The sequence below is a fragment of the Sturnira hondurensis genome, unplaced genomic scaffold (genome assembly GCF_014824575.4).
Source record: "Sturnira hondurensis isolate 20B ecotype Veracruz unplaced genomic scaffold, ASM1482457v3 Scaffold0021765, whole genome shotgun sequence".
NCBI classification, from domain to species: Eukaryota; Metazoa; Chordata; class Mammalia; order Chiroptera; family Phyllostomidae; genus Sturnira; species Sturnira hondurensis.
In genome coordinates, this window is record NW_028094396.1 from 1,982,212 (window position 1) to 1,998,460 (window position 16,249).

The 16,249-nt window shown below is 37.7% G+C and overlaps 1 protein-coding gene across 9 annotated transcripts in view; it reads right to left on the reverse strand.

The window, feature by feature from the left end:
* Positions 1 to 16,249, reverse strand: part of LRCH3 (leucine rich repeats and calponin homology domain containing 3) — a 128,650-nt gene that overhangs the window by 38,005 nt on the left and 74,396 nt on the right. For all 9 annotated transcript variants that reach the window (XM_037033733.1, XM_037033731.1, XM_037033728.1 and 6 more), the window contains exons 7-10: positions 10,153 to 10,246; positions 9,124 to 9,244; positions 6,226 to 6,374; positions 2,659 to 2,735 (exon numbers count right to left, since the gene is read on the reverse strand). In XM_037033733.1, the coding sequence (XP_036889628.1) occupies positions 2,659 to 2,735; positions 6,226 to 6,374; positions 9,124 to 9,244; positions 10,153 to 10,246 (441 nt within the window). The remainder of the gene's footprint in view (positions 1 to 2,658; positions 2,736 to 6,225; positions 6,375 to 9,123; positions 9,245 to 10,152; positions 10,247 to 16,249) is intronic.

Below are 16,249 nucleotides of genomic sequence, written 5' to 3' on the forward strand. Positions count from 1 at the left end.
TAAACAATGTGAGGGTTAGGAGCACCAACCCCCTTCACTTGCAGTCAAAAATCCACCTATAACTTTTTTTATTTTGATTTTATTTATTTATCTTCAGAGAGGAAGGAGAGAGGGAGAGAAATATCAATGTATGGTTGCCTTTCATGTGTCCCCTGCTGGGAGTTGGCCTGCAGGGAACCAGCCTGCAACCCAGGCATGTGCCCTGGCTGGGAATCGAACTGCGATCCTCTGGTTCGCAGGCCCGCGCTCAATCCACTGAGCTACACCAGCCAGGGCGAAAAAATCCACCTATAACTTTTGACACCGCCAAAACTTGGTTATCCCTCAGTATCTGTGGGAAACTGGTTCCACCCCCCAGCCCTCCCCAGCTGATACCAATATCAGCAGATGCTCATGTCACCTACATAAAATGGCATAGATCAGTGCATGAAGTTGGCCTTCCACATCTGTGAACTCCCAATTGTAAATCAAAAACAGAACAAGTATTTATTGAAAAAAATCCATATATAAGTGGACCCATGCAGTTCAAACCTATGTTTTTTAAGGGTCAGCTGTATGCATTGATCTGAGAGCTTAAACTGGTTATTTAGATAAACCACTGAGCTCCTGTCCAGAAACTGTACTAAGGTCTAGTGATTTCAAACACTCAGTTAAAAGCACAGTCAGCCCTCTGCATCTCTGGGTTCTGCACCAGGATCCAACCATTTTCAATCCCTGGTTGGCTAGAACCCCAGTGCAGAACCTGGAGATACAGAGAGCCAACTAGGACTGGCGCACTGTGGAGTCAGAAGTGGTCCTGGGACTGACCCCTCTGGATAATGAAGGATGACTATAATCATGGCTTCAGTTTGCTGCACTATGTCGGACTAGACACATTGAATGACTCTTTCAATGAAAATGTTGAATAAGCCCTGGCTTGTGTAGCTCAGTGGATTGAGTGCGGGCCTGCAAATCAGATGATGGTGGTTAGATTCCCAGTCAGGACACATGCCTGGGTTGCAGGCCAGTTCCCAGCAGAGGATGCATGAAAGGCAACCATACATTGATATTTCTCTCCCTCTCTCCTTTCCTTCCCCTCTAAAGATATATAAATAAAATCTTTAAAAAAAAAAGGAAAAAAGAGCTGGGATCCAGAGAAAAAAAAGAAAATGTTGAATAAAATAATTTTCAAAATCCTGCTGAAGTGCCATTAAAAATAAAGAACACACAGATTCTTAAAAAGAACTGTGGATTCTTTTAAAAATAGGAACTCTGGATTAAGGTTTGATAGGCAGATTTTTGGCCCCTATGATCTCCTCACCTGGTGTTATTCCAATAAATACACTACATGTCAAAAGGACTTTGCAGATGAAATTAAGGTTACTCAGCAGCTGACTTTAAAATGAGATTACCAGGTGGGTCTAATATCACACGGCGGGCCCTTAAAAGAAAAGGAAGGCAAGAGAGTTCATAAGATGCAGCAGAAAGGGAAACCAAAGAGATTCAAAATGTGAGAAGAATTTGGCTCACCATTGCTGGCTTGATACAGAAGGAGCCATGAACCAATGAATGTGGGTGGACTCCAGAAGCTGAAAATAACTCCCAGCTGATAGCCAACAAGGTAAACGGGACTTTAGTCTAGGACTGCAGGGAACTGAATTTTTCCGAAAACCTATACAAGCCTGGATGTGGATTCTCCCCAAGGGTCTCTAGATAAGAATCCAGGCCAGACAAAACCTTGACTTCAGGCAGAGAACCAAGAAAATCCTGTCAAGATTTCTATCCAACAGAATTGTGATATAATAAATGAGTGTGTTTTAAGCTGTTAAATTTGTGATAATTTATTACATTAGCATTATAAAACTAATACATAAGGCAACTGAGCAAAAAACAGCAGGCTTTCACCTTGAGGGTTTCTCCTAAATTCTGGAGATCTTGAGCTTTACTGAAGATGAATGTAGGAACTAAGAGGGATGGAGGTAGAGCCTACGCCCACCCAATGTGGAAATGTGTAACAGAAAATCCCTGCATCAAATTGGATTCTCAGAAGACCATACCCTCAGTATAAGTAGACCTGGCAACTCAAAAACCACTTTGAGATAAATTCCAAAAATATAAAATTTAACTAAATTGCTATGAACTGACTGATATGACTATAAAAGGAAATTCACAAGTTATGAATTTCTTTAATTATTCTCTCCATTTTCTATATCCAGCTATGGCTCAGTGACCTAGACAACCACAATACCCTGTCAAGTATAAGTAAAGCACTACGCATGACGCTTCCACAGAGGAAATTTACCACTGTTTAAGAACAGGCATGTCAAGGCTGCTGCTTTAAAGAGATCGTAACAACAGAGAGGAAGCAAAGAGCAAACACTGGAAATTTCATTTAGCTGTATTTGTGCAGACACAGCACCATAAAAACCTCATTGTTATAAAGTATTTTCAAATCAAATAATCCTTTAGGTAATGCTTTAGGTGATCTGAATTTAGAATCAATAAATCAGTTTTGTTGTTACGTGAGCTGAAAGGCACATTATCACTCAGCTCTAAATACACAGTATCTAAAATGCACAGGATCTTTGTTCTACCTAGATCTATATAAAACCAAAATCATTTCATATTTTTTATTGAGTTTTACGACAGAAACAAATGAATAGAATTGGTTTTTCAAACCTGTTTTGATGTAAATATCTTCTCATGTCTTCTGTTTTATGAAACTCCCTCACGGGTACTGGCTTTACTGGTGAACCCTACACCAAAAAACAAAACAAAAACAAACCCAAAAGAAATCAATTTCACATATGTACCCAGAATGCTGTGATTACACAATGCACATTCAACTTGGCATTTAGAGGCATGTATATTACACTAAAAATATTATAAACAGAACCTTCAAATGTAAATTTTTATGTTTAAAGCATTATAGGCGATCTTACTGTTTTGGTAAACACAAAACTACTCATAATACAAAAATGTTTATTTTATTTTCAAAAAAGTAGGTTTCCTTCACACTGCATTATGTAAATTACAGTGGTCATACAGTATGAATGCAAGATAAGATATTTGAGTTGAAAAGGATCTTAGAGATCACCTAGTACAAACTTCCACCTAGAAGAGAAATTCCTACCTACCCTCCCAGTAATAGGGAGTTCACTGGGCAGATCACATTTTTTCTTCATCATCACAAATTGTTACTTATATTAGTCATACATACAGTCCTGGGATGTTGGTGAAATAGCAAGATAAGGAAAAAAAAGTCATTTCTTTTGATGGTAAAATATTAGTTAATGAGAAATACTGGTAATTTATTTATAAACTAAAGGGTAAAGGTCATTTCAAAAAACATCACTGAGGAAAATTAAACTGACTTAAGTGATATGGACCACATACTGAAAAATAAAATTATAAATCAAAGAAACTTGAAGGTTATCACAGCATGTATTTTGTCAAATGAAAATTTATAGAAACAATGCAATCTTATTTTAACACTAAAAATAATCATCAAAATGCGTATTCTTGAATAAAAAGAAAACAACTTATCTAAAGAGTGTATCTAAAAATCAAATGTAAAGCTAGTTATGGTCTAGCTCCAAAAAGCAGGTACATCACATATAACTAGAAAATCTTTGGTGAGTTACTGCAAAGCACTAAAGCTGTCTGGGTATGAGAATCATACAAAATGAGTTACAATTTTAGAATTCTGATGAGAAAATTATTATTCTAATTTCAGTCAGTATGGCTTTTTAAAAAATAAGCAAAAATCTCTCCTAGTGTGTAACCACCAGTGACTTATCATCCCGTTGTACACTACAGTTATCTGAAAGTATTGCCAAGAGGTAGATGGAATTTTCACAACAAAATGAATGTGACACTGGTTTAATTTTTTTTAAAAGATGTCATATTCTATAAGTGCAAATCATACCCTATTTTATCATAGTACTTCTATGTATGTGAGAGGTATTATACCCAGTTTGAGTAGAAATACCTCATTTATATAGCCTAATTAACCATAGAGTGATCAAAGAGAAAGACCACAAGAAAAAAGATTCCCTTTAAAATTATAGTGTGCATTCCTAATTTTCACTTTATTGTGAATTAGTTGCTCTTACAGGGATGTTTATAGCCTGAACCACAGTGGGTTCATTAATCACCTATTACACACTACTATCTTTGGGTTGCAGGACTTTGGTTTATGTAACTTCATCCAACTTTAAATATGAGTGTCTTCACCTTCAGACAGGAAACCCAAAGGATTTTTTAAAAGAATGATAATACCACTCCATAACATGCCCCATTTGAAGTGATTATTCTCTATTTCCTGATTCTCAAAAAAGGCCCAAGTGTTTCTCAACAACCCCTGCTCAGAGCCTGGGACTGACTCCAGACATCAGCAACACACACACACACACACACACACACACACGAATGGAGCCATTTTATTACGCTGACTAGATACACTGAAGAATGCTGTTTCTACTTGAGACCCTTGGGGAATTGGCAGAGAGTCTGCAGTGGACTGAACACTCATTTGTTTCATAAGGCAACTCAATGCTCCACTCTAAGAGACACCCAAGAATTTTAATGGAAAACAATTCATAGTCTCTCTGACTGAGCATAAAAGCTCCAATATAATTAAGCTCATTATAAAAATTCCATGGGTCTGGCCACTTCTGGCCCAATGAAATGCCTCATCAAACTATTCCTCCCCTACCCCACTTGCGGATTGACTTGCAGTCTCACCATCGTAGAAGGTCAGGAGGACCCACTGCTATCTGGTCTACAAAGGTGTGTACTGTGTAAATTATTCAGAAAATGGAAAGGTTTTATGATCTAGATCTCTATTTGTACCTATTAAGACAATAGAATAATGGCTATAATCATCCAGAACAAAGTGTGAGAAACAGGCAAGTTAGCAAAGTAACTGACCCAGTACCAAGAAGCAACTTGACTCAAAATGGATTAGAATGAAGCACACAACAAACAATCCAGGGGCATTCTTTTTACTTTTTGATGTTTGGACTCTCCCATCAGGGACAGAAAACTCCCCATTCCAAACATACAACTCGTGCCCCCAGCTTCCGAAAATCCAACCCCAAGTAATCAGATTTGCGGGGAGGGTAAACTGACAAAAAAAAATTCTATAGTTAAGTTTGTATGTTGCTCTAAAAGTCATCGGTTTGGTACAATTCTTAATTACTGATCAAAGCATGATTTATCAGTTAGTAATAATACACCTATCAGAATGGCCATCATCAATAAATCAACAAACAAGTGCTGGTGAGGATGTGGAGAAAGGGGAACCTGTCTATACTGTTGGTGGGAATGCAGACTGGTGCAGCCACTGTGGAAAGCAGTAAGGAGATATCTCAAAAAATCAAAAATAGATCTGCTTTTTGACCCAGTGATTCCACTTCTGGGAATTTATCTGAAGGAACCTGAAACACTGATTTGAAAGAATATAAGCACCCCTACGTTCACTGCAGCGTTATTTGCAATTGTCAAGATTTGGAAGTAGCCCAAGTGCCCACCAGTAGATAAAATAACTATAAGACATTTATACAATGGAATACTACTCAGCCATAAAAAAGAAAAATTACTCTTTTTGACAGCAGATTGACCTAGAGAACATTATGCTATGTGAAGTAATCCAGTCAGAGAAAAACAAACACCATATGATTTCATTCACATGTGGAATCTAATGAACTGAACTAACAAGCAAAATAGAGACAGACTCATAGATAGAAGGATGACAGCTGGAGGCAGGATTAAAGAGTGGAGGATCAAGAAAAAAAGAAAAAGGACTCATGGACACAGACGACAATGTGGTGCTTCCAGGGAGAGGTGGATGGGTATGAAAGAGGGCATAAGGGGGATAAATGGTAATGGAAAAAATATAATAATAAAAACTATTATTAAAAACAGCAATAAGAACAGTGAAAAGCATCATATTCCTTTGCATTTTCTTCAAACGCATAGGATATTATTAGGACACCTTCAATTCCTTTTTCAAAATTCTAAAATCCTTTTATTTGAAAAATAAATTTAAACCCTATTTGAGACTACTGTCTGATTTTTTTAAAAAGTGAATCTGAAAAAAAATTAGTAATGAAATTGGAACTGAAAACCAAACAAATAATCAAGCCTAAACCAACAAATCACTACTATGACAGAAATTTATACCTCCATAAGTTACTTTTACTAGGGGACAGCAACACCGGTAGGCTTAAATGTGTGTACTACCTCATGAGAGATTCGCCGTTGCTCAATGTAGGCCATGAACTGTGAACTGAGGCTGCCTGAGTCCAGGCCCCTGGGCTGCCTCGCCTCGTCCTCGTCATCCTCTGCGGCACAGCTGTCAATGTAGTCAATCTGGTCCAGATCGTGCTCCACTGTCCACAGCACACACACCGGAAAAAAACATTCACATTAGAGAGCTAGTGCAAGATATTAAATTGCATTCTTTCCTCTTCCCTAACATTTTCTATTCTGAAAGCAGAATGAATTTACATTATGTAATGCCTTCATTACTTAGCCCATGACCACTCACAAAAATAGGCTCCAGACAAATCTTAGCCCTAGGGCACTAAAGGGTAATTATTGGAATACAGACCTCTGATAATGTCTTTTTCCTTAGGATAGCTCTTTACTGTTTTAAATAAGACAATCCTGAGTTTGTGACACAAATAAAGGAAGAATAACTTTAAACATCAAAAGGTACATCTTTTAGGTTCTTTCACCACATTTTAGATTTGGGGTGTAAACATCTCTCTCTTTGAAAAGGTGGAAGGCGTGAAACCTAACACAATCAACTCAAAAGAAAAGAGAAAGAATGGGAGGAAAGCAAACTTGAGGATGAAGAAATAGATACTGACTGCTGTTTCCCTTCCTATAAAACCTGGTGTCCATAACCAGAACAAAAGTTTTCTATTTTAAAAATTATTTTCTAGTGGGAAGGGGATGTGCAGGGTGGAGGGAATGAAGTGGGGGAAATGGGACAACTATAATGGTATAATCAATAAAATATATTAAAAAATGATTTTCTAGAAGTCCACACTATAGATATTTTAGATAGTTTATGAATAGAAGAAAATCGTTTGGGAAATTTTTCCTTCTCAAAATGTTTTGGGGTGAGGAAAAGCATATAAATAAGATTTAACCACATCATTAAGTGTGGGAAAGCCCCATTATTTTTAAATTTAGAAAGTAACCATTTTAAAAAGCCTATTAAAATAGCACACTAGGAAAAAAAACTTGCTAGTTCCTTGATAGTTTCTTCAGAGATGTATTAAACCCCAGTTACTATTGTATGATGGTCTACAGAATGCCTATACGTTGTGGTGTCTGGAAAATTCCATGACTGCAGTTAATACAAAAATAAATTTTGAGTTACCAGAATTATTAATATTAATAAGTACACCCACATTAGAAACCAGGTACAGAAATGCATTTTTTCCAGTGTGCTAAAACTTGCATGGCTAAATAAATAATTCATTTTGTTATGACTAATTCTAAAGAAAGCAACATCATGTTTTCATTTCAAGAGAAATAGAATGTAAGCCATAAAAGTGGACCACAAATGTAATTTTGGATTAACTAGTAGCCACGTTTTTAAAAAGTCAAAAGAAAAAGTGATTTTATAATATATTTTATTTTGTCAAATATATCTAAAATATTATCATTACTACATATAATCAATATAAAACATAACTAATATTTTACATTCCTTTTTCATGCAAAATCTTCAAAATCTGAAGCTTTATACTTACAGTACATCTCCATTCAGAAAAGCCACATTCCAAACGCCCAATAATCTCATGTGGCTAGTGTCTACCATACTGGACATCACAGATACAGACATTATTTTAAAGTCAGAAATGAACCAATGAGAAAGATACCTCATACAAGCAAGATTAAAAAGAAAACTACTGATATATGAATAAAATAATGACAGGAATAAAAAAAAAGAATATAATATGGTAAGAAAAAATGTCGGCAAACCACTGATTTTGAAATCATGATTCAGAGATGAAAGCTCTTCTCAGATAATATAATGGATTTCTGGAAAATCAAAGTCATTTCTCCCTTATAGCTAACCCTCAAATTTTAACTAGGATTTGATAATTCAAACTAAAGCAATATTAAATAGAACAATACAATCAAGAGTCTACCTCAAAAGCACAAAGAAGCAAAAAAGTCTGTTAATGAGCTATAAAAACAATTAAAAATGAAAAATAATTAAATCACAAATTTTTAAATATCAGAATAAGGAAAACTCAGATTCAGATGCCCTGGAAAAGCACAATTCCAGATGAAAGAAAACGTAATGAAGAACAGCACTGAATTCCTAAAGGAGGTCAAATGATGACCATACACAAAAAAAGTCTTTTAATAGGAGAATAGTACTCCAAAAGAAGATCCAGGTTAAATCAAAGTTAACAAAGGTCTAGTCCAGGTAAACCGTCATTAATAAAGTTTCCTCCCAAAATAAAAACAAGAAAGAAACACTGTATTTTAACTGAGAGCCTGAACACAGAGAAATCCAAGTTTAATCCCAATAGAAAACAATTTTCTCGCAATCATACGATAAGAGAAAGTCTTGTTTGTTTTTAAAAATGCTTTATTAATTTATTTTTAGAGAGAGGGGAAGGGAAGGACAAAGAAAGGGAGAGAAACATCAATGTGTGGTTGCCTCTCACACACCCCTCTCACTGGGGAAACTGACCCGCAACACAGGCATGTGCCCTGAGTGAGAATCGAACTGGCGACCCTTTGGTTCACAGGCCAGCACTCAATCCACTGAGCCACACTAGCCAGGGCAAGAAGAGAAAGCCTTTTAAGAGCTGAAGAATCTACAGATACACAAACCAAAGGAGTAGGTGTGGAAAAGACCACTTGAAAGAGTTATACTGGCCCTGGCTGGGTGGCTTGGTTCGTTGAAATATCATCAGGTACACCAAAAAGGTTATGGGTTAGGTTCCCAGTTGAGGTGAATACAGGAGGCAACCAATGGATGTTTTTCTCTCACATCCATGTTTCTTGCCCTCAAATCCATATCCTCAGGTGAAGATTAAAAAAATAAAACTTAAAAAAAACTAGAGTCATTATAAAGACTTCAGATGTCAATCAGGAACTGTTTACCTCCACCATTTGTTACTACTAAACTGCTGCGATTCTCTTGGTACTGGTTTTCTCTTCGTAGTCTTTGTTCTTTAGTAATTTCCGCTACTCGAAGAGGTAAATCTGAAAATTCATCTGTAGGCTTAAAAAAGGCAGAAACATTAAAAAACATCACCCTAAATTTTACACAATAAAGTATTTAAAAGCACGGATAGAACATAAACTCATTAAAATTTATACTTAAGTTACAGCGGAAAAGTTCTGCTTATGCACAATGGTGACAATTTCTTAACAATGTTAATGTACTTGATGCCACTAAAATAGGCACATTAAAATGATAAATTTTATGTGTATTTGACCACAATTTAAAAGAAGGAATAGAAGAGCATATATGACTCTATGAGTATGTATACATATGTACATGAACTTAAAGTACAGGTACATCTATGTACCTGTATGGATACAGCCACAATTATGAAGACACCAACCCACACAAATATAGAAGCAATTCCAAATTCCAAATTGGCGGTTGTCTGAAATTGCTTTGGACTCCCAATGAAACAATGTTATGAATAGTAAATCTTCCTAAAAAAGAGTTTATTTAATCATTTAAACCAATCTATAGTTAAAATATTGTATGTTAGTAATTTTTGAAAAGAGAAAACATAATACTAATAACTAAATAAAAGAGAAATATGATACAATGAGCCAAGAAATTTGTTTATCTTGAGCATGTGGATATCCTTCACTAAGGTTCCCACCTCATTACCCATTAGTTGTTACTGACTCAGTTCCCGCTTAGGTTTTTAGGATATAAAACTATTTCTACAACACAATGAGGTAATAAAGATGCAAAACACACATGGTAAAAAGATGGTAAAAAAATACCATTTTTGGATGGTATGACTCTGTGGGATTTTTACTATTATCTTGGCTTTTCTGTATTTTATGGAATACAGAAAACTGAGTCCAATTATGGAACTTTTCATTTTCATCATTTTATTTTCTCTTAATTAGGAGTTATAAAGTGCAGAAGACAGTCACACTTACTTCATTCCCTGACCATCTCTTATCACCACTGTCAACACTATTGAAACCTGAATCCAGAGCTCCGTAAGGGCGACCTGAGTACAGTTCTTCGTGGCTGCCAAGAAGAGATGTTAGTTAGTACTGCAAAGTTTGATATTAAAATTAACATTTAAAACAAATTAGATTCAATTTTATAAACAGATATTTTCATGGCATTTAGAGACTTAACTATTTAGAATTAAATGAGCATTCTTTTCATTTTTGAATATGAGAAGTTCCAAATTAAAACAGAATAAACAGAATAGTATAATGAGCTCCCAGGTACTTATTCCCAGCTTCAAAACTAACAGTCTGCCATTTTTGTTTCATCTGTTCTTCCACCTACTCCCAATGTCCCTCTCATTTGTTTTTAACAGTACTCTCACATACACGGAAATGCACTCACCCCAAATAAAGATACCCTTGTAATAACATATACCTCTACCATGATACAGGATATTTCTACTTTGCCAGAAAATTCCTACATATCCATCCTTTCCCACTCAATTTTCCTCACCTGGCCACTGTGTGCTCCTAGGAGGCAATCTCCACGTTACATTAGTATGGAAGGTAGAATAATGGTCCCCCAAAATGCCAAAGACCTTATCCCTAGAACCTGTAAACATGTTACTTCACGTGGCAAAGGAGAATTAGGGTTGCAGATAGAAATAAAGTTGCTAATCAGATGATCTTAAAATAGGGAGATTATCTTGAATTATTTGAATGGGCTCATTGTAATCACAAGGGTCCTTAAGACTTGAAGAGGGAACCAGAAGAGGTCATTGTGATGCCATGCTCACTTGAAGATGGAGGAAGGGGACCAACTGCCAGTAATGCAACAGCCTCTAGAAGCTGAAAAAGGCACTGAAATGCATCTAGCTTTGCCAGCATCTTACTGAGACCAGGATTTATACTTCTGACCCACAGAACTGTATGATAATAAATTTGCCTTGTTTAAACCTCCAAGGTTTTGGTAGTTTGTTATGGCAGCCACAGAAAAGTAATACAATTAGTTTTACTTATTAAAGAAATCATAAATATAGAATTATATGTACTCTTTTTTAAATTCAACATCATGTTCGTGAAAGCCTTGAGGTTTTTAATACCATGCACTGAATGAATGAATGAATAATATGGTAAATATAGATTTAACTTTAAAAAAAACTGCCAATCTGTTTTCAGTAGTTACATTTTGCATTCTCACCAACAGTGTATTTGAGTTCAAGTGGCCAACACTTGTATTCTCAGTCTTCAATTTTAGCTGTTCTGATGAGGGTAAAGTATTATCTAACTGTGGCTTTAATTTATATTTTTCTCATGACTAGTGACACTGACTATCCTCTTGTGTGCTTATTAGTCATTTGTTTACCTTTTTTGTGTAAAACGTTTAAATCTTTTGTCCATTTTTAAATGCGGTTATCCATAAACTTTAAAAAATATTTTTGCTAAGTAAAAGAAGCCAGACACAAAACAGTACATAATATTGTATTTCCTTTATATGAAATTCTAGAAAAGGTAAAACTACACAGACAGAAAGACCAGTAGTTGTCTGAGGCAAAGGGGAAGGGGAAAAACTTACTACACAAATGGGCAAGACTTAAGTGATGGAAATATTACATATCTTGAGTGTATTGCTAGTTTCATGGCTGTATCGATTTACTAAGACTAATTGAACTGCACACCTAAAAATGGGTATTTTATTATTTGAAAATTATATCTCAGTAGAGCTGTATTAAAAAATATGCCAAGTCAGTTTTGCCAAAGCAGACGCCACATGTGACAAAGCGCCAGTGCTCCACAAACTCACTGACATTTTATGTTGTCAGTCTTAATTTCAGATATTCTACTAGGGGTAACTTATTTTGCATTTCCACGTGTGCTCATTGGTCATTTACATATCTTTATTTGTGAAGTGTCTGTTCAAGTCTTTTGTCCATTATTTAATTGGGTTGTTGGTCTTTCAACCATTAATTTGTCTAAACATTAATTTAGACTGGGAACAAGTCCTTCTTGTATATATATTTAACAGATATTTTCTCCCAATCTGTGGTTTTTGTGTTCATTTTCTTTTTTTTTTATTTGAGTAGTTTACTTATTTGATCTTAGAGAGAGGGTAAGAGAGGGAGAAAAAAGGAGAGAAACATCTAGGCACATGCTCTGACTGGGAATCAAACCAGCAACCTTTAGCTTTGTAAGACAATGCCCAACCAACCGACCGAGCCACACTGGTCTGAACTACCTGTTCATTTTCTTAGTATTTTCTTTTCATGATAGATGCTTTTATTTTTATTTATGTATCTAAAGAGTTTTAATGAAATCTCACATTTCATTTTTTTATGGTTATTGCTTTGTGTCATCAGAAACAACTGCCTATTCCAAGTCAAAGTTTTATAGCTTTAGTTTTCACTTGTTCTTAAACATACTATAAAAAGTTAGCTTAGACTTCTGGCCAAGACGGAGGCATAGGTAGACACACTGTGCCTCCTTGCACAACCAAAAGGACAACAACAAATTTAAAAACAAAATACAACCAGAACTGATAAAAAATCGAACTGTATGGAAGTCTGATAACCATGGAGTTGAAGAAGAAACACTCATACAGACTGGTAGGAGGGGCGGAGACAGGCAGCCAGGTGGAGAGGACTTGCGTCCAGGCAGCAGCTGAGACTGGGAGAAGCAGTGGCTTGCAGACTGAGCAGTCTCACATTCACGTACAGATAAACAGGGAGAAATAACTGGGAGCAAGACAGACAGCAAAACCCAGGGTTCCAGTACGGGGAAATAAAGCCTCAAAGCCTCTGACTGAAAACACCTGTGGGGGTTGAGGCAGCACTGGGAGAAATTCCCTGCCTCAAAGGAGAATTCACTGGAGAGACCCACAGGGTCTTAGAAGGAATATAAACCCACCCACCCACCCAGGAATCAGGACCAAAAGGGCCCAATTTGCTTTTGGGTAGCAGGGGAAGTGACTGAAAACCAGCAGAGAGCAGAGAAAGCAACACTGTTCCCTCTCGGACCCTGCCCCACATACCCCGTTACAACCCAGCAATGTGGGTTTCCCTGACCAGTGAACACCTACGGCTCCACCCCTTACTATGTAACAGGCACACCGACAGAAAAACAATGGCCCAAATGAAAGAACTGGTCAGGACTTTTGGCCAAGATGGAGGCATAGGTGGAAACACTGTGCCTCCTCGCACAACTAAGTTTAAAGACAACAAAGTTTTAGTAACAAAAACGCAGCCAAAACACAGAAAATTGAACTGTACGGAAGTCTGACAACAATGAACCATTGAGCCAGACTGGTAAGAGAGGTGCAGTCAGCGGCGGAGCAGGCCGGGCAGGAAAGATTGTTGGTCCCACCGACCCAGGAGCGTAGGCGGCAGCGGTCGGTGGATCCCAGGTATGGGGTGGTGACTGGTGGACCCAGCGAGGGTGCAGGGCAGGCTGGCTGACCGCAGTCACACATTCACGTGCAGATAAACCAAGTGAAGGAGCGAACAGTGAGACAGACCACTCAGGCTAGGGCCCAAGTGACAGGAATTAGAGCCTGAAAGCGCCATTTGGAAAGACTTTCTCAGGGTTAGGGGCCGGGAGAGGCTCCCAGGCTCAGAGAGAGCTCACTGGAGAGACCCACAGGGTCCTGGAGAGTACAAGGGCCCACAGACCCAGGAACCAGCACCAGAGGGGCCCAATTTTCTTGTGGGAAGCTGCAGAGGGGGCAGAAATCTGAAAGAGAGCGGAGCAAAGTGCCATTTTTTTTTCCTGTCTGACCCCACCCCCAAGTACAGCGTCACAACCCAACAACTTGGGTTGACCTGCCCTGGTGAACACCTAAGGCTCCCCACCTCATAGGCAACAGTTGCGACCAGACCAAAACATTATGGCTCAAGAACAGCTCAAAGCCCCAGAGCCTATAATTCTAAGTGACCAGGAAATAGGCAACCTTTCAGATACACAGTTCAAAATACTGGTGATCAAGATACTCACAGAATTGGTTGAGTTTAGCCACAAATTAGAGGAACAAATGAAGGCTAAACTAATTGAAATGAAGGGAAATGCATAGGAAACCAATAGTGATGGAAAGGAAACTGGGACTCAAATCAAGGGAGTGGACCAGAAGGAAGAAAAAAATGAGCAAACAGAAAAGAATGAAGAAACAAGAATTAAAAAAAATGAGGAGAGGCTTATGAACCTACAAGACATCTTTAAACATTCCAACATCCAAATTATGGGGGTACCAGAAGGATAGGAGAAACAGCCATGAGTGGAAAACTTATTTGAACAAATAATAAAGGAGAACTTCACCAGTCTGGCAAAGAAAACAGACTTCCAGGAAATCCAGGAAGCTCAGAGAGTCCCAAAGAAGTTGGACCCAAGAAGGAACATACCAAGGCACATCATAATTACATTAGCCAAGATTAAAATGAAGGACAGAATTCTTGAAGCAGTAGAATTCAAGAGATAAGGGGACAGTCATTTACAAAAGGAGTTCCCATCAGACTGTCAGCAGATTTCTCAAAAGAGACCTTACAGGCAAGAAGGGGCTGGAAAGAAGTATTCCAAGTCATGAAATACAAAGACCTACAGCCAAGATTCCTCTATCCAGCAAAGCTTCCATTTAGAATGGAAGGGCAGATAAAGTACTTCTCACAGAAGGTTAAGTTCAGGGAGTTCATCATCACCAAGCCCTTATTTTTGTTTAAACAATTTTATTTATTTATCTTTAGAGGGGAAAGGAAGGAGAGAAGGAGAGAAATATCAATGTATGGTTGTCTCTTGTGAGTCCCCGTGCTAGGAACTGGCCTGCAACCCAGGCATGTGCCCTGACTGGGAATCGAACCGCGATCGTGTGGTTCGCAGGCCCGCGCTCAATCCAATGAGCTACACCAGCCAGGGCACCAAGCCCTTATTAAAGGAAATGTTAAAGGGACTTATCTAAGAAAAAGAAGATAAAAAATATAAACAGTGAAAGGACAGCAAACTCACAGTTATTAACAACCACATCTAAAACAAAAGCAAACTAAGAGGACAGCTAGATCAGGAGCAGAACCATAGAAATGGAGATCACATGGAGGGTTAGCAACAGGAGAGTGGGAGGAGGAGAAGGGAGGGAGAAGGTACAGAGAATAAGCATAGACGGTAGGTAGAAAACAGACATGTGGGGAGGGCAGTAGTACTATGGGAAATACAGAATCTAAAGAACTGGTGACACATGAATGAAAGGGGGGGAAATGGTGGGGGAGGGGTGTGCAGGGTGGAGGGGAGTGAAGGGGTGAATGGGACAAACTGTAGTAGCATAACCAATTATATATATATATATATATATATATATATATATATATATTTTTTTTTTAAGAAAGAACAGGTCAAAGCTCCAGAAAAAAATACAACTAAGTGATGAAGAGATATTCAAGCTATCAGATGCATAATTCAAAGCACTGGTAATCAGGATGCTTACAAAATTGGTTAAATATGGTTGCAAATTGGAGGGAAAAATGAAGGCTATGCTAAGTGAAATAAAGGAAAATGTATAGGGAACCAACAATGAAGGAAAGGAAACCAGGACTCAGATCAACAGTTTGGAGCAGAAGGAAGAAAGAAACATTCAATCAGAACAGAAAGAAACAAGAATTCAAAAAAATGAGGAGAGGCTTAGGAACCTCTGGGACATCTTTAAATGTTCCAACATCCGAATCATAGGGGTGCCAGAAGCAGAAGAGGAAGAGTAAAAAGTTGAAAAATTATTTGAACAAATAATGAAGGAGAAATTCTCCGATCTCGCAAAGGAAGCAGACTTCCGGGAAGTCCAGAAAGCTCAGAGAGTACCAAAGAAGCTGGACCCAAGGAGGACCTCACCAAGGCACATCCTAATTACATTAGCCAAGATTACAGATAAGGAGAGAATCTTAAAAGCAGCAAGAGAAAAGGAGACACTTACTTACAAAGGAGTGCCCATAAGACTGTCAGCTGATTTCTCCAAAGAAACCTGGCAGGCAAGACTCTTAATACTTTGAAGTATTCAAAGTCATGAAAGGCAAGAATCTACATCCAAGATTACTCTATCCAGCAAAGCTAT